The sequence below is a fragment of the Dermacentor andersoni genome, chromosome 8 (assembly GCF_023375885.2).
Source record: "Dermacentor andersoni chromosome 8, qqDerAnde1_hic_scaffold, whole genome shotgun sequence".
Lineage (NCBI taxonomy): Eukaryota > Metazoa > Arthropoda > Arachnida > Ixodida > Ixodidae > Dermacentor > Dermacentor andersoni.
Window position 1 is genome coordinate 105,031,566 of NC_092821.1, and position 18,594 is coordinate 105,050,159.

Consider the following 18,594-nt stretch of genomic DNA (forward strand, 5'->3'; position numbering starts at 1 on the left):
AATATTGATGATTCTTCGATAGCTATCATTTTAGCTTCCTGTTTGAATAATTCCCACAAAGCAAAGAGTAGCAAATCCTTGCGGCAAGACACATGAGCTATAAGCTCAGTAATGCGATTTAAGAAACACTCACGCGAAAGTAACTGGTTATTAAACTTCCACAGCTCCCAGCACATACGCCGACTGTGGTACCGACGGCTGCCAAAAGATGCTGAGACTAGGCAATGGTCACTAAAGAATATAGGATGCACAGTGTAACCATGAATAAGAGGTAGCGCGCTAAGTGAAACGTAAATTCGGTCAAGCCTTGCATGCGAGGTACCCTGGAAGTGCGTATATCGACATCCCGCCTTTTCATTTTCCCCAATGTCCACAAGCTGATAATCACATATTAGGCGTTGCAACGCATCACTACTTGGATCATGTCTCAGCTTCAGTGATGTACGATCTTGCGCGTTACATACACAATTAAAGTCTCCAAAGAGGACCAATGCACGATCAGTACAGAAATGATGTTCTAGAGATAAGAAGAAACACTCGCGTTCACGTAACTTGTTCGGGGCATAAACACACACAAATCTAAAGCTCGTGCCACTGATATCAATATCGCAGCAGATTAGGCGCCCTTCCCTATCTGTAAACAAATGTAGCGAATCACATTGTAAATGTTTGCTAACAAATAACATACAGCCTGCGGAAACGCCTACTGCATGGCTGACACAAACATTATAGTCAGATATGAATGGAGATAGAGCTATTTCTGTGTTTTCGTCGGATTCAATCTTTGTTTCTTGAATAGCAGCAATATCTAATTTTCGATTGCGTAACAAATGAAAAAGCTGTACTTGCCGTCGCTTACTTCGTAAGCCACGGACATTTAAAGTGCCAAAATGGAAGGGAAGAGCGCCCGCCATGATTACCTATGTAGGTGCAGCGTCTAAACGCTGCTCCAGAGGTGCACCACTCCCTTCTTGATGAGGTGATGCACTATGGACTTGTGCACGTTAACACAAGGTACATCAGCAGGTGTAGGTGTTCCCCGGAGCGGTTTTGTCAACTTTGACACCTTGGGAACGCGAGCCTCCTTTGCCGAGGGCGATGGATTGTCGGATGGCGGTGGACGCTTCTTGGCGGCCTCGCACATCGATCCAGATTCCACTGACGGTGGGCGATCTTGAACTGGTGGAGATTCTGCCCAAGACACAGTTGGTTCGTCATCAGGTGCCTTAGTGTCATCCTCGCTCGCAGGCTTCTGGCTAACGCTAATGTCAGCCGATGACGGCTTAATCTGTTCTTGTCGATGAGACTCAGGGAGTGTTTCGCCAGTTGCGTCCACAACTTCGCTCACGTCCATTAGATGATCGGTGATGGCATCATCCTCAGCTGGTCTATTTGCACGAAGTTTGTCAGCGTAGGTTCCGATGCATGCATCTGCAGGGTGATCATAGCGGTGACAGTTACTGCAGCGCGGTGTTCTACAGTGTCGCCGGATATGCCCAACTCTGTTGCACCGGAGGCAAAGTGGTGGTCGGCCAGGAATCAAGATAAGGCACTGGTGGCCATATATGCTCAATAGATGTGGCAGATTACTGGCAGAAACCCCATCTTTCAATGTGAACGCGACGTCTCGATTAGTCATTTGCCAGCCCTCCATGCCGTCACACCGCCACATTTCTCTCGTGATGGACTGCACTGTGCCATATGGCTCTAGCGCTTCAACAATCCGTCTATGTTCGAGGTGTGGGGGAAGCCAAAGAAGCTTCATCTTGATATTTTTGCATTCCGGGTCTATGACAAGGCACTTGAGGCCTTTCACCAGCAACTCGCCTTTGTCGACAAGTTTCTGTTTCGCGATGCTGTTAACACATGTGACTAACCACAAATGGCTCTTCTGGTATTGTCCAGCGCCGAGGATATCAGTTGCATTTAGCACTGAAAGGAGAGCATCGCGAAAGTCCGGGGCCCGATACGGCCGCCCTACCAGGTCAGCATGCAGGAAAACTGAATTGAGAACGGTGTTGCCAGTCGGTAGACGAGGGAGAACGACTTTATAATTACCGGAATCAGTAGTTGACGGTGGGTGTGATCCTCGGCCGAGGGCCGATGCGCTGTTTCCAGCGGAGCTCATCGCAAACGTGGCTGTTCCAACAAGCCTCTTCTTCTTCTTCCTCAGCCACGAGTTCGTTCCTTTAAAGCGGGACAAAACCGCCTCTAGTGAATGCGGTGTTGCCTTATAAACGTGCCTTAGATAGTTATACTGCGGTGTATATCGGTAATTATGACCATGTAACTTACAGAAGTCGTAGTTTCACGAGTAGCGAAGTACGTTTCCGCTAAATTTCTTCTGCGCTCTCCGCACACGCAGAGCCATCTTGCGGCAAACACAGAAGACCCCCTCCTCGCAATGTACGGCCACGGCCGCTCGATGAAAGTTGACGTTCAGCGAATCGCAAGTTGCTAAGGTAGTCTCCATCAACATTTATCCCCAATTCTTCCCACTCCAGGTCTCTGAATACCTCCTGTAAACATGCTGTGAATAGCATTGGAGATATCGTATCTCCCTGTCTGACGCCTTTCTTTATTGGGATTTTGTTGCTTTCTTTGTGGAGGATTACGGTGGCTGTGGAACCGCTATAGATATCTTCCAGTATCTTTACATATGGCTCATCTACACCCTGATTCCGTAGTGCCTTCATGACTGCTGAGGTTTCGACTGAATCAAATGCTTTTTCGTAATCAATGAAGGCTATATATAAGGGTTGGTTATATTCCGCACATTTCTCTATCACCTGATTGATAGTGTGAATATGGTCTATTGTTGAGTAGCCTTTACGGAATCCTGCCTGGTCCTTTGGTTGACAGAAATCTAAGGTATTCCTGATTCTATTTGCGATTACCTTAGTAAATACTTTGTAGGCAACGGACAGTAAGCTGATCGGTTTATAATTTTTCAAGTCTTTGGCGTCCCCTTTCTTATCGATTAGGATTATGTTAGCGTTCTTCCAAGATTCCGGTACGTTCGAGGTCATGAGGCATTGTGTATATAGGGCGGCCAATCTTTCTAGGACAGTGTTCCCACCATCCTTCAACAAATCTGCTGTTACCTGATCCTCCCCAGCTGCCTTCCCCCTTTGCATAGCTCCCAAGGCGTTCTTTACCTCTTCCGGTGTTACTTGTGGGATTTCAAGTTCCTCTAGCCTATTCTCTCTCACCTTATCGTCGTGGGTGTTACTGGTACTGTATAAATCTCTATAAAACTCTTCAGCCACTTGAACTATCTCATCCATATTAGTAACGATATTGCCGGCTTTGTCTCTTAACGCACACATCTGATTCTTGCCTATTCCTAGTTTTTTCTTCACTGCTTTTAGGCTTCCTCCGTTCCTGAGAGCCTGTTCAATTCTATCCATATTATAGTTCCTTATGTCCGCTGTCTTACGCTTGTTGATTAACTTAGAAAGTTCTGCCAGTTCTATTCTAGCTGTAGGGTTAGAGGCTTTCATACATTGGCGTTTCTTGATCAGATCTTTCGTCTCCTGCGATAGCTTACTGGTTTCCTGTTTAACGGCGTGACCTCCGACTTCTATTGCGCACTCCTTAATGATGTCCATAAGATTGTCGTTCATTGCTTCAACACTATGGTCCTCTTCCTGGGTTAAAGCCGAATACCTGTTCTGTAGCTTGATCCGGAATTCCTCTAGTTTCCCTCTTACCGCTAGCTCATTGATTGGCTTCTTATGTACCAGTTTCTTCCGTTCCCTCCTCAAGTCAAGGCTAATTCGAGTTCTTACCATCCTATGGTCACTGCAGCGCACCTTGCCGAGCACGTCTACATCTTGTATGATGCCAGGGTTCGCGCAGAGTATGAAGTCGATTTCATTTCTAGTCTCACCATTCGGGCTCCTCCACGTCCACTTTCGGCCAACCCGCTTGCGGAAAAAGGTATTCATTATCCGCATATTATTCTGTTCTGCAAACTCCACTAATAACTCTCCTCTGCTATTCCTAGAGCCTATGCCATATTCCCCCACTGACTTGTCTCCGGCCTGCTTCTTGCCTACCCTGGCATTGAAATCGCCCATCAGTATACTGTATTTTGTTTCGACTTTACCCATCGCCGATTCCACGTCTTCATAGAAGCTTTCGACTTCCTGGTCATCATGACTAGATGTACGGGCGTAGACCTGTACAACCTTCATTTTGTACCTCTTATTAAGTTTCACAACAAGACATGCCACCCTCTCGTTAATGCTATAGAATTCCTGTATGTTACCAGCTATGTTCTTATTAATCAGGAATCCGACTCCTAGTTCTCGTCTCTCTGCTAAGCCCCGGTAGCACAGGACGTGCCCGCTTTTTAGCACTGTATATGCTGCTTTTGGCCTCCTAACTTCACTGAGCCCTATTATATCCCATTTACTGCCCTCTAATTCCTCCAATAGCACTGCTAGACTCGCCTCACTAGATAACGTTCTAGCGTTAAACGTTGCCAGGTTCATATTCCAATGGCGGCCTGTCCGGAGCCAGGGATTCTTAGCACCCTCTGCAGCGTCGCAGGTCTGACCGCCGCCGTGGTCAGTTGCTTCGCAGCTGCTGGGGACTGAGGGCCGGGGTTTGATTGTTGTGTTCATATAGGAGGTTGTGGCCAAGTACTGCACCAGGGTGGCCAATCCTGCTCTGGTGAGAGAGTGCGTTATCGGTTCTGGTCACCGGGATCAGGCCGCACTCCAGGCCTGTTTGTGCAATTTTCTCAACACACGTTTTTTTTTTTTGTATTTCCCGGTGGAGAATTGTGCGGCACCGGGATTTGAATCACGGTCCTCTTGCACGGGAGGCGGATACTCTACCGACCCCGCAGGAGTTAAATTAAAAATTAAATTATGGGGTTTTACGTGACAAAACCACTTTCTGATTATGAGGCACGCCGTAGTGGAGGACTTCGGAAATTTCGACCACCTGGGGTTCTTTAACGTGCACCTAAATCTAAGTACACGGGTGTTTTCGCATTTTGCCCCCATCGAAATGCGGCCGCCGTGGCCGGGATCCGATCCCGCGACCTCATGCTCAGCAGTCTAACACCATAGCCACTGAGTAACCACGGCGGGTCCCGCAGGAGTTGTACGCCTCATTTAACCTACAGTGGTGCCCTATTTGATCAGTCAAGGTGGACCCATCTGAGCTCGGTTATACCGCACGGATGGCACTCGGCTAGAGAACCTGGTATTTATGACCTGCACATGTGTGGCCATACATAATTGAAGATATATATCTTTCTTTTTTTATTTTAGAAGGGTTCCCGCACAGTGATAAAATAAAGGAAAAGACATTAAAAAGAAAGAAAAGAAAGAAAGAAAAAGGGGGGAAAAAACGAACATAACAGGTTATTTGAACTCATGACCGTTGGATGTTGCCCGGAAAGATAGCTCAGTCGGTTGGTTCGTCAGGCCCCAGGTTACTTTCAAGCGCCATAGCTCCTGCTCCGAGCCTCATACTTACAAGGAAAGGGACTAATGTTGTCCGCGATAGTTGGAAGGCATACTTTCTTGGAAAAATGGCCGCCCGAGGAGAAGAGCGAACTCGAGCGGCTTTAGAGACTAGGAAAACTGCCTTAAAATATTCAGACTTGAGGGAAAGCTTCGTTATCAAACGATAGCACGGCAATCAACACTCGAATACGACGAGAGAAATTATTGAGACGTGGAAAATTCCCTTGAAATAAATATGGTTTGCGAGACCAATGCTTGTAAGTATTGAACCTCTTAAAAGATGAGGGGGGAATATGCGCTCACCGAGAGGGTATCGTACGCACGAGACCACCACCAGGCACTTTACTGAGACGTGGAGGGCTCTGCGGCCGGAAACAAAGCCTCCCTTCTCCGCCGGCCAAGAGGGGAAAACGCGCTTTCCGATCGCTCAAGGTTGCGCGGACATAGTATAACTCTAGCGTCTAGGAACAGCTTAACCAGGTGCGGGGGCGGCACGCATAGCGTGGGAAGCTAGCCGCCAGAATAACTATCTCAAGGACTGCTGCTGACGAGGGCGAAATACCTTCGTGTAATTATAATAACCCTAATAGGACTACTTTCGAAAGAAAAAAAAAAGGAAACGGTCCAGAGGGCTATACTACGAGAGCTATGACTGATAATTTTCTATATATATATATATATATATATATATATAGAAAATGGTCAATCATTGCTCATAGTCATAGTCATAAAACATACGCACGCACAAATATGGAATAAAAATATAGATAAATGTAATTATCAATGAGTACGATACAAATCTTGTATAATTGCATAATGTATATGAATACACATGGTTGAAATGTATTGGCAAAAATGACCAATTGCTGAAGTATCTCTGTCATATAGTCATGCGATTGCAAATAATATATGTGATTGTGTTATTATGTGTAATATTGATGAAATCTCTGAAAGAATTAAGACTGTGTAGGTTGTAAACGTAACACAACGTGTAATGAACTTCCCCTTGGAAACATCGTCTTCAATGAAGCCCTCGTCCAGGCCTTCTCCCGACACGGCCATTTTCTTTCCTGGGCTGATGAATACAGGCGAGGAGTCCTTATTGAGGCCCAGCGGCCATATTTCACCTTCAGAGCTCGGCATCACAACGCGTTCTTTGTATCATCAAGACCTAGGATGTAAAAAAAAAAAAATCGCAACTGACGCGGGCAAAAAAAAAAACAGTTGTTCGGCTTACAAATTCAAAATAAAATCACACGAATAAATATAGGCACATCCTCTCGCATTCATTACGCTGCTTCCAGTCAAAACGCTGCTTTCATTCAGTGGTAGCGAAAGCTGCCTTCCCACTGTGGCCTTCCGACGACAATCTGTTGCCGCTGTTTCTGACGGACGATGTTACCTTAGCGTGGCAGCGCTGGTAGCAACTTCTTCCGAGGATATTTTTTTAGCCAGAACGCAGGATAAACATTTTTGCTGCGTTTTTGTAGTCGCATAAGGCCGAACAAGAAATGAATAGTGCATTCTAGTGATTGTTGGAGCCGACGTCTTTGCACAAGTCGAAAGGTAGAACTTGGCCATTGCATCATTAGTGGCGCGGGCTTCTATAGTGACACTCTTGTTTCTTGCGCAACACTTCCGGTTCACCTCCTGAGACGACCGGGGCGAAATTCAATATACACAAGAAAAGTATATATAAAAAAAGAATAGTACTGTACAAAATTCATGGGACTCATTATAGATATGATACCCGAGCATAAGGTTAGTTAAAAGTTGAGTTACTGAAGTGTCTGGAATAATAAGAATTAGAAATCACTGATTACCGCACACTAAAGCACAGAATCGTAGACTTTAGAGACTCGCCACGTGAGCACGACTTGGCGAAATTCCTGGAAACCGGGAAGTAGAAAGCGGAAGTAATGACGTCACTAATGACGCTATAGCTAATCACTCTTAGGCAAAGTTACACCCTTTGGAGTGCCCCTTCTGCCACACAACGACAATCGTCATCTGCCTTCATACGTTTCCTCTCTTTAACGCTGCGAGCCCGGTACTTTCCAGTAACGAAGGGCATGCGCGTTATCAGCATGATAGCATTCCCGACAGGAAAGTAGCGGACGCGGCGTTTTCAAGAAAGGAAACGCATCAAGGCAGATAACGATTAGTGTTGTGTGGCAGAAGGGGCACTCCAAAGGGTGTAACTTTGCTTAAGAGTATACGCACAAGAAGGTCACATGATATTTAACCGGCTAATGAATGGAAACCAGTTGCCTGGCATAGACTGAACATCTGTCTAGCAGAGCGGTTGCGACGTCACTCCCTCCTCTCTCACTTCTCTCCCGGCACACACCTCCTCGCTCGCTCGCTCGCTTGCTCGCAACAGCTGCGCTCGCGCGCTCGTTACATGCTCTGACGTCAGCACCGGAGAGGGCGCGCAAGGCGCGCTTCGTGCGCCGCTCGCTAGGGGGCTACGCCCCGCCAGGCGGCGGACGCTGCGTTTCCTCCTCGTCCTCCATCCTTCCTCGTCCGCATATCGTGCCAGGGGAAAGACATTCGCTTGCGTAAGGTGGCGATCCCACTCCGGCGGCACGCGCTCCGCATTTTAGTCATTGTTTGCGGATGCACTGTGCTTTCTGTGCTCATTGGATGGATGTAAACTACATTGCATTAGAAAGCTTACTTTCTGAGCTTTACAACGACGCCTCGTAATATCACCTAGCCTGAAGCGTTACGCAAGGGCGATCAAAACAGTGTGATAGAAAAACGGCGTTTTTGCTGCACTAACCTCCGCTGTACTGCGTTTCCGACAGAACTGTTCCACATAACAAAGTGAAGTTTGCTGTGCCTTTAAATGAAATGTTATACGAGGTTTCTGTGAAGAAATATTGCGTGTAACGCAATTAAAAACTTACATAGGCCCTAATAAAAATTGGCAAAAAAGAAAAGATTATGAATTAATAACTTCCTTTTCAATGCAAAACAACAATATTTAGTGGTTTTCTAGGCTACAGTGCACTTATTATCTAAGCGAAGATGTTTAGTGTTCTAATTAACAGTTCATGAGTTATTATTACTTCCAATTGGCAATTTATGGCTATACTTGGCCGCGCATTACCGAAGAATAGGCAAACATGTTCAAGCTGATACTCTGAAATTTTCAATAATCAAGCAGCAGGCCCTTCTCTGCAATTCTATGAAGAGAAAGTTGCCTCGTCTTGATTAAGGTATCTACAAGGCAGCAGTGAAATGAGAAAATTTTTCTACTGTCGAGGTCCGTGCAAATTGACATTCTTTTTCACGTACACGCTTATTCACAACGAGTGTTGCACATTAGTAGAGCCATACAATGTCTTGTAATTACTAGTACTCACGAGTTGTACTAAGCAGTGCTTGAAACAAAAGATTTCCGATAAATAATAAATCTCACAGGTGCTTTTTGCTGGTTGCACCACCTGCGCAAAAAAAAAAAGAAAAGAAAATCAAGCTGTTTCACATCAGTTCCAACATTTGTCAAATGTGGCGCCACTAAACATTACAAAGTGGGCAAAACGCGGAAGGATCCTTTCTTCTGATTTGAGTGTTTGGCTCAGTCTAGTCGCCCTACTCTACATTCCTTCAAGCACACATGTCTGCAACCACACCTTCAACGTGGTCCTAAGGCAACTCATTCAATTGTGGCTGCTGGGAGAAAAAGCAAGCAAGCAAGCAAGCGCCGTGCACGGTGCACCATGACTGCATGCCAGCTAGGCCAGCAGGTTAGGCTATTGTGCCATTGTGCCCAGGATAATTGCAGATTGCGTAACATACCAGAAATTTCCTGGGTGCTCACTTTTGTTCACAGGGGACTGTAAGCGTTTTTGAAATGCACACAGAACTTGTCCTCGCCTCCTCCTACTTCCCAGGCTCGTACGACGATAACTGGAAACTTGCTTTCACCACGCGGTGAGGTGCGATGGGTTTGGCAAAGTACTGTGCTTGCCCTATTCTACGCCGGTTTAACGATAGGATTAGCAGCAAGCAATGAGCGAGCCTTGATTTCCCCCCACTGCAGCGAAAAGCGCGGATGGCTGCGTGACCTGTAGCATTCCAAGCCGCGCGCGACAATCCGAATGTCACGTGTTCCAACGTCCAGTTAAGTTTTTAAACACGTGATTTCCAGCAGGTGACCTTCTGGTACAAAGATACACTGTATTTACCCGCGGATTCATCGCTCTCGCTCAATGCTCGAACCCTCACACTGTCCATTTTTTCATTAATCATCGCACCCTCAAAAATTAGGGCAGTGATTGCCAGCTGCTTGTTAGGGTGTATGGCAGCCGATCGAGCAGAGTTTTCCGCCATTATTTTTTTTTTGCGAAGCCGTTCCGCCATTGCGTGCGCAACAGCACACCTGTGCTCGAAAGTCTCCAAATTCAGCAGAATAAAGAGAAAAAGCACGGACAGCGCGAGAAAGGCCGACAACATGTGCACAATTGACTCCATGTCGACCGATGATATTTAGAAAAAAGAAAAAGTGCTTTTAGCGAATAATATATTTATGCAGTTCCTGCTTGTGTAGAGCGTGTGATCTTATTTCGAACGCCAGTGTGAGGACTTGGCATTGGGCGCCTGTGTTACGGGGTGGCAGAGAAACTGTCCTTCGCCAAAGCAACGAAAACGGAACGGCTCTCGGCGAAACTTTGAAAACATGTGAGGACTGCGCGCGAGTGCTTGCGATTGTCATTATGATCGTAACGCTTCTGCGATGAATGCTAGCAGCGGTGAGCGCGTGTATACATTTCCTAAAGCGAGCATTGTGTGCTACCGCTTCTTTTACCATTTCACGGTATACCGCGGCTCTGAAACCCGAATGACGCGACCTTTAATGCCATGGAGGTCCGATACAATTGAGGTGGTCGAGGACGCTTGTCTTCTGTGTACCGGTGAACAGTTGTGATGCCGTTTACGGGCAAGCTCAATCTCTCTAATCAGCTTCTTTCAGATGACGGAATTGGAACGCAATATACTGCGAATATCCACCCCGTTTGATTAAACAAATTTGGAAGAAACGTGGATCGCCATCACGCCCAGAGCAACGCGACGTGAGAGGGCGCCAGGCAACACCTATAGAATCTGTACTGACGGCGTTTTGTGTAACGCGTTGGACAGCGCACCTATGGTGCCAGTTGCCGAGGTTTTTGATTCATGCTGCACACAGCTGAGACCTATGTACAGTTAAAAAAAAAGCACAAAACACGTTTTCTTTTTTGTTTAAAAGCATCGATTACATGCAAGGCATCAGCGTGTATAGTTTGACCTCTGTGCGCAACTGCTCGAAACGAACGACATAAGTATACGCTTCTCGTGTTTCCTGCTTTACATCCGCTGCTGAAAACCGTCAGGGTGTGGCGCTGCGGTCGGCGGGGAAAGCGGATTCTGGAGCAGGTTGAAACGATTAATACATTGATATCGGTGACTTTCACTGCTGCTGAGGAATCACCGGGTCCCATATTCTCGCAAAGGATTGTGGGGTACGACGTATTCTTCCGCGACTTCCGGTTCGAGAAACCGCCGTCGCTTTCTCCGTGCACCGTCGGCGCTTGTGGTTGTTTTTCTAGCAAATTCCTCGCATTACATCCTGGGTGCAGTGCAGCTTAGCTAGAGAGAGAGAGAGAGAGAGAGAGGTACAGAAGAAAGGGGAAAGGCAGGGAGGTTAACCAGATGTGTAGATCCGGTTCGCTACCCTACGCTCAGGAGAGAGGGGAGGGGGAGGTAAAGTGACAGCAAAGTAGAGATATAGAAAGAAAGGAGCATAGACATACAATCACAGTCAAATACTGTCACCGCATGCCGTCACCACACAGCCCAGTAGCACTTGCAGCACTATAAACATCTGTTCAGGCTGTAGCCGCTTGTCCAATTAGCAGCTTAACTAAATAACCAATGTGATTACCTAGTTCCAGAAGGTATTAGCTGTCATTCCATTATTGAGGTGGTAACGCCACCGGGTTTCTGCCCGTTGTTTCACAATCGAAAGCTTGTTTCTCGCACCTGTGTTATGCTAATTAAGACTTGCTCCATGCCACGCGATCGTGCGAAAATCACGATTTCCAACTTAACGAACGTGCATGAGTAGTTCTGATGTTTGACTGACGCAGTTACTACGCGAACTCGTAAAATGATTCATATTTGCCTCCGTATTCTTACCCTACCTATACCTCAAAAGAAGTCGAGCAGGGATACATGGCGTAGGTATAATTTTTGTGACCATGGATCTAAAAGAGCCTGGCATTTCTTTTTTTTTCTCTACGCCTCATAATAATTCATTTACCTGAGTTTTCGCAGCAGCGAAACACAGCGCACGCTACACACGTTTTCCTTGCGCGCTCAACGCAAAGGTCATCAACATCATCATCATCATCATCATCATCAGCCTGGTTACACCTACTGCAGGGCAAACGCCTCTTCCATACTTCTCCAACTACCCCGGTCATGTACTAATTGTGGCCATGTCGTCCCTACAAACTTCTTAATCTTATCCGCCCATCTAACTTTCTGCCGCCCCCTGCTACACTTCCCTTCTCTCGGAATCCAGTCCGTAACCCTTAATGACCATCGGTTATCTTACCTCCTCATTACATGTCCTGCCCATGCCCATTTCTTTTTCTTGATTTCAACTAAAATGTCATTAACCCGCTTTTGTTCCCTTACTCGATCTGCTCTTTTCTTATCCCTTAACGTTACACCCATCATTCTTCTTTCCACAGCTCGTTGCGTCGTCCTCAATATAAGTAGAACCCTTTTCGTAAGCCTCCAAGTTTCTGCCCCGTACGTGAGTACTGGTAAGATACAGCTGTTATACACTTTTCTCTTGAGGGATAATGACAACCTGCTGTTCATAATCTGAGAATGCCTGCCAAACGCACCCCAGCCAATTGTTATTCTTCTGATTATTTCAGTCTCATGATCCGGATCCGCGGTCACTACCTGCCCTTAGTTGATGTATTCCCTTACCGCTTGTAGTGCCTCGCTACCTATCGGAAACTGCTGTTCTCTTCCGAGACTGTTAAACATTACTTTAGTTTTCTGCAGATCAATTTTTAGACCCACCCTTCTGCTTTGCCTGTACAGGTCAGCGAGCATGCATTGCAATCGGTCCCCTGAGTTATTAAGCAAGGCAATATCATCAGCGAACTGCAAGTTACTAAGGTTTTCTGCATTGTCTCTTATCCCCAATTCTCCCCAATCCAGGTCTCTGAATACCTCCTGTAAACACGTTGTGAATAGCATTGGAGAGATCGTATCTCCCCGCCTGATGCCTTTCTTAATTGGGATTCTGTTGCTTTCTTTATGGAGGACTACGGTGGCTGTGGAGCAGCTATAGATATCTTTCAGTATTTTTACATACGGCTCGTCTACACCCTGATTCCGTAATGCCTCCATGACTGCTGAGGTTCCGACTTAATCAAACGCTTTCTCGTAATCAATGAAAGCTATATATAAGGGTTGGTTATATTCCGCATATTTCTTTATCACCTGATTGATAGTGTGAATATGGTCTATTGTTGAGTAGCCTTTACGGTTCAAACGCAAATGTATCCTCAGTTAAACAATATGGGGTTTTACGTGCCAAAACCACGATCTGATTATGAGGCACGCCGTTGTGGGGGACTTAGGAAATTTGGAGCAGCTGGGGTTATTTAAAGTGCACCTAAATTTAAGTACACGGGTGTTTTCGCATTTTGCTCCATCGAAATGCGGCCGCTGTGGCCGGGATTCGATACCGCGACCTCGTGCCTAGCAGCCCAGCACCATAGCCACTAAGCAACTGCGGCGGGTCGCTATCATCAGTTTGCACTTAAATGTCTTCGATATGGCAGTGTACTGTACTACTCATGCAGCCAAAAAAACGTCGCTCCGCGTCCCAGTAGTGACCTCAGTAATTGAGCGGGTGTTTCGATCGCTTCGCGACCCGCCGTGGTGGCTTGGCGGCTATGGCGTTGCGCTACTAAGTACGTGGTCGCGGGATCGAATGCAGAATGCGGCTGCTGTATATCGATGGGGGGTGACATGCAATAAATTCGGAAAAACCCAACTCAACGATGACTGTCGATGGTAATGCGTTTACCATTGAATCAATACAGCGATACAGCGTATTGCCATCGTCGAAAGGAGTTATATATGAGGCGTGTATACTGCAGCGGGGGACTCCTATTTCGCTTTTCACTGTAAGAGCACTCGGCGCCATCTAGCGCCGCCACCGCGAAGCCTGAGCGCGGCCTCCGAAACGCGTGGTGCGCCTGTGCGTGAGAACGCGTGGCCTCCGAGACGAGAAGCGTGGCACCGCTTCTCACGCTCCGCCATGCACCGAACCGACTGAGCGGTGCGCAGACGGTGCGTCCACTTCGCTTCGTCAGTTTTACTTTGCAGTCAAACGCACTCCGCATCTCTGGAGAACCCCATAACCCTCCGCGTGCGAGCGGCGCATGCGCCGTTGATGGCGAGATAGCACGACGGCGGTGGCGCCAACGGCAGCGGCGCGAACACGCCTCGAGTGTCCGTATGACTGCTATCGCAACAAAACAAACTTATGAGCCATTCCACTCTGCGAAGGTGGATGGCCAGCGAAGCTGTTTAGTATACGACACAGAGGCGACACAGAATTTCGAACATAGCTACGGACTCGTTTGCCGTGATTTTTGTATACATAAGCGTGGACGACGGGACCACAGCGCCGAGGAGCGAAAGGAAACTAGACAGGCGCGATGTTTCGACGGGACCGCCACCACGGTAGAGCGGAAGGAAAGGAAAGGAGATATGCAAGCGTTTGGAACGCCGACAAAGAAAGGGCGGTGCGAACGTAGGCGAGGCCGACGCGGGTCAAAATGCAGTGTCTGTTCTTATCAGCTTAATATCTGATACGGGTTGTGTTTGGGTGCAAGATATCAAACTTATTTTTGCAAGTTGGCGGAGGGCTATAAGTCTGCTTCACCTGCGCCGCGGGTCAGCCCAGTATTGCACCATTTGCGGGATCGGCCCATGGTCTTTTGGTCTAGGGACGTCGATCCGCTAGAAACTAGCAATATACAGCTTCGCTGTAAAATTGCTGTTGCGGCGCTCCAGTCACACCGGCCAACTCGCAATACCAGAACGAATATTTTGTCGTCAGCTGGCCGTGTGTATCTGAGTGATAATGTAAATAATACTTATAAACAGGGATAAGGTGCCTCAGAAAGGCTAGCCAACGTTTAGATATGAGGGCCTATCTTCGTCAAAGGCGGCCTCGTCACCTTTGGCGTGTTAGTTTTAAAACGTTAGTACAGTGACGTCACGTGCGGTTGTTGTCGGTGGCGGCTGGTTGTACAAGGAGAGATGGAAGTCTTTATACTACAGTGTGCTATTCCATCTGTCAGCCTCTTTCTTGATTTTGAATGTGAATCATGGGAACCCGCGTGTAGGAAAGAAAGGCAGGCAAATAAAGCTTTAACTTCGGCTTCAGACATTGCGTGCGGGTTATTATTTTATTGCGATGTCACAATGCAGGTCACCCACCGTTCTTCGTTGTTTGGGCCTATCGCAGAAGCAGCGAAATCAAAGGTGAGGAAGAGCCAATCCTTGTACCAGGCCACAATCTATCCAGGTGTTCTTTTTTCAACGTTAACCATTTTTCTTAAGAATCGATCGACTGAGGGACATAGCACAAATTGAGTGGACAGGGGGGAGGGGGAGAGACAGCAACGCAGTCGCTTCAAAATCCATTCTGCTTTTTTTGCGCAGATTCCATTCGTTCTGCATACATGGCTATCGCCTTTCTTTGGGGGATCCAGCTTTCGCCGATCAGTCGTCAATGTGCTTGTTTGTCGCATCGCCTAGCTCCGACGTGAACAGTGTTTCTATAGCACCGACGGCCGTGGCTTCCTCTATATTAAAAAAAAGCACCATCGTCAACGACATCGCAGCCCAACTTGGATTTAAAGCCGGACCGTCTACCCAGCGTCTTCAGTGGACAGGGGGGAATGACAGCAATGCCGTCGCTTCAAAACCCATTCTGCTTTCTTGTGCAGGCTCGTAGAAACTCATCACATTGTGCCAAACCTTGTTTGTTGCTTGTTTGTTACTTGTTTGTTGCTACTCCCTGGTCCACAAGTGTTTTTGAGTTGTATCTGCGAGTGTCTGCATGTTTTCGAATTGTTTGTCTTAGCTGGTGACGTTGAACCAAACCCAGGTCCCCGCGGAGGCGACACTTCACAGAATAACGACGTCTTAGCTGCTATTGCTTCGCTATCATCGAAATCCAACTCACAGCATGCGGAATTAGTTAACATGCTAGCAGAAGTTAAAATAAACTGTAAGTGAAAGTGTCATATCTAGCCTTGAGGCTTTGCTACCGTATAAGCCGCTTTTGAGTCGCATGATACGTATCATGTTAGGTACATATCATGTTGCGTATCACATTAGGCAGATAGCAGTTATCTGCGCAGTGTTGCACAGATAACTGCCGCTCTGCCTAACACTGTTAGCAAGGTTATTTGGAATGAAACTATAGTGAACTCCTGTGTTGATGAACTCGGGGGCAGATGCCGTACGGATAATTTATCATTCTACGGCATCGGTAACACCTCATCGGAAAATTGGTCTCAAGCTGAAAAGTGTGTGCGTCATGTCCTGCGCGAAAAAAAATTTAATCTTGGCATTCCTGATGACGGAAATTTTCCCGCTTATCGGCTAGGATTGTCCAATTATTGCCATCCTCACGTCCTCAAGCGTAAAGGTGCTGCTCTTGCTCAGCGCGGCAAGCTCAGGGGGTCGGGAATTTCAGTTAGTGAGGACTTCTGTCGGGTCACAAGGCGATCGCGTAAAAGAACTAACAAAATTTGGCAAAGACAGCAGTTCACGTTACGGCACAATAGGCTGCACATTAAGCAAACGTGTTACATCTACAGCGCTTTAACGGATACAGTTTCTGAAGTTTCCTCGGGCGTCTCTCGCATAACTTTCTTGATCAGGCTTTTGACCCTGGTAGTTCGTCCGCCCCTTCGTAGCTATCTAAAAACCACACTACCAAATCCGCGTCTATCTTATACACAAATGTACGCAGTGTATGCAGTATGCAACCCGCCGTGGTTGCTCAGTGGCTGTGGTGTTAGGCTGCTGAGCACGAGGTCGCGGGATCGAATCCCGGCCACGGCGGCCGCATTTCGATGGGGGCGAAGTGCGAAAACGCCCGTGTACTTAGATTTAGGTGCACGTTAAAGAACCCCAGGTGGTCGAAATTTCCGGAGTCCTCCACTACGGCGTGCCTCATAATCAGAAAGTGGTTTTGGCACGTAAAACCCCATAACTTAAACTTATGCAGTATGCCTTGTTTGCCGTTATCGATACGTGCTCAGCTGACAATGTCATTCTTACTGAGACATGGCTTTCCGATGCAGTTGCCGAGAGCGAAATCTTTGAGTGCGCAAACGCTTAACAAATTTTATCGCTTCGATCGTAGTCTTCGCTCAGGAGGTGGTGTCCTCCTCGCTGTCCGTGATTATCTAAAATCCTACGCCGTCGTCCTGACAACACCATTAGAAATAGTGTGCGTACAATTATCAGTAGGCTACTAGTACTTCATTTTCTTGTGCCTGTTAGCACTCGCTCACTGCATCCAATAATTTCTGCTCTGACCTTCACGATGTACTAAGCACTTTAGCTCTAAGTTTCCCCGCAGTGGCATCTGCGTAAGCAGGCGTTTAGTGCGTTACGACACCACGCACCCGATCACATGAGGGTTGGGCCCTCTCGCGTCTAACCGTGCGAGGCTTAGCCATGTCCGGGGAAAAGAGGATCCTGGGGGTTGAGCTGATGCTGAGTGTCTGGACATTTAAGGCACCTTGGTAGAGGTAACATACCCTTTTGGCCTCGGCTTCACGTAGACGGCACCTCCGGACTGACCCATCAGGGGGAACTCGGTAGTTGCCTTTTCCTATCCTCCTCTCCAGTCTTCGTCTTTCTCTATGAGTTCTAATCTTTCCTGTCCTCTCCTCTCTTCTGCATTACTTCCGATTTCCTAGGCAGCGAGGGCTAACCCTGTGTGATTAGTTGACCTAGGTTATGTCATATTCGGTTATAATTAGGTTGTATAGGTATAGTTCGGTTATAGTTAGGTCATACAGCTGGCGTTTGCAGGACCTGTTTCACAGGTCCTGCAGCGTACCCTTTTAGGGCTCCACGGTGGGTGGCTGGCATTGTTACAAAAAATACACTCACCTGGTTCCTTCCCCCCGCTACCTGATCGCTCCCTGAAGAGGGGGCGCACCGATGAAGTCTTCGAGTTTTTTGGTCGTCAAAAAGAATCTTTCTGCCATTGCCGTGTCATTCACTCTGAAAAACCAGACAAACCGGTGCGAACAATCTCATCATTCCTCGTTTCTAAGTCTTTTATCGAATATATATATATATATTCGATAAAAGACTTAGAAACGAGGAATGATGAGATTGTTCGCACCGGTTATATATATATATATATATATATATATATATATATATATATATATATATATATGAATAGAATTTATTGATAGGAAAGACAGAGAGGTCGACCTGAGTTAGTGCGCTCTAGTCTGCTACTCTGCACTGGGGAAGAGGGAAGGGGAGTAAAAGTATTGGGATGGATGATGATGATAAGAGAAGTGGTGAGTGCTTATGTACATGAGACAGTTGCCTCGCTAGAGCCGCTCGTCGAGCTTGGTGTCCTGCAGGAACTTCAACAATACTTTTGTTGCACGCATTGAAATTGCAGTGTCAGGCCATGGGCCGAGGATAGCTTCCTCCGACAGTAGTTGTCTGCCAACGCTGGCTAGGAAACTGTCTAACGTCCTTCGCTCCAGCATATATGCTGGGCAGTCGCACAGTACGTGTTGCAGTGTTTCGGGCATCTGGCAGTGTTCACAATCAGGGCTGTTCGATTGGCCGATGAGGTGTGCGTAGCGACGGGTGAAAGCAACGCCGAGCAGAATCCTGTGTAGCAATGATGTTTTGCTCCGTGTAAGCTTCGGGGGCAGACAGAATTTACCGTCTGAGTCAATCATATGTAGACGTCTGTGAATGTTACCAGAGTGGGCTCTGTAAGCCTTTGTAAGGTCCT

General features: G+C 47.1%; 1 protein-coding gene and 1 pseudogene across 1 annotated transcript; one reads left to right on the forward strand and one right to left on the reverse strand.

Moving 5' to 3' along the window:
- Nucleotides 1–937: 937 nt before the first annotated feature.
- Nucleotides 938–2,510, reverse strand: LOC126529464 (uncharacterized). Its single transcript, XM_050177058.3, has one exon. It carries the CDS (start codon nucleotides 2,126–2,128, stop codon nucleotides 938–940), a length of 1,191 nt encoding a protein of 396 aa, XP_050033015.1. The 5' UTR covers nucleotides 2,129–2,510.
- An 11,822-nt stretch (nucleotides 2,511–14,332) lies between these two features.
- LOC126529498 (U2 spliceosomal RNA) lies at nucleotides 14,333–14,511 on the forward strand (annotated as a pseudogene).
- The last annotated feature ends 4,083 nt before the right edge of the window (nucleotides 14,512–18,594 follow it).

Coding starts and splice junctions, on each gene's coding strand:
- LOC126529464 (XM_050177058.3), bottom strand. CDS start 2,128: ATGAGCTCCGCTGGAAACAGCGCATCGGCCCTCGGCCGAGGATCACAC.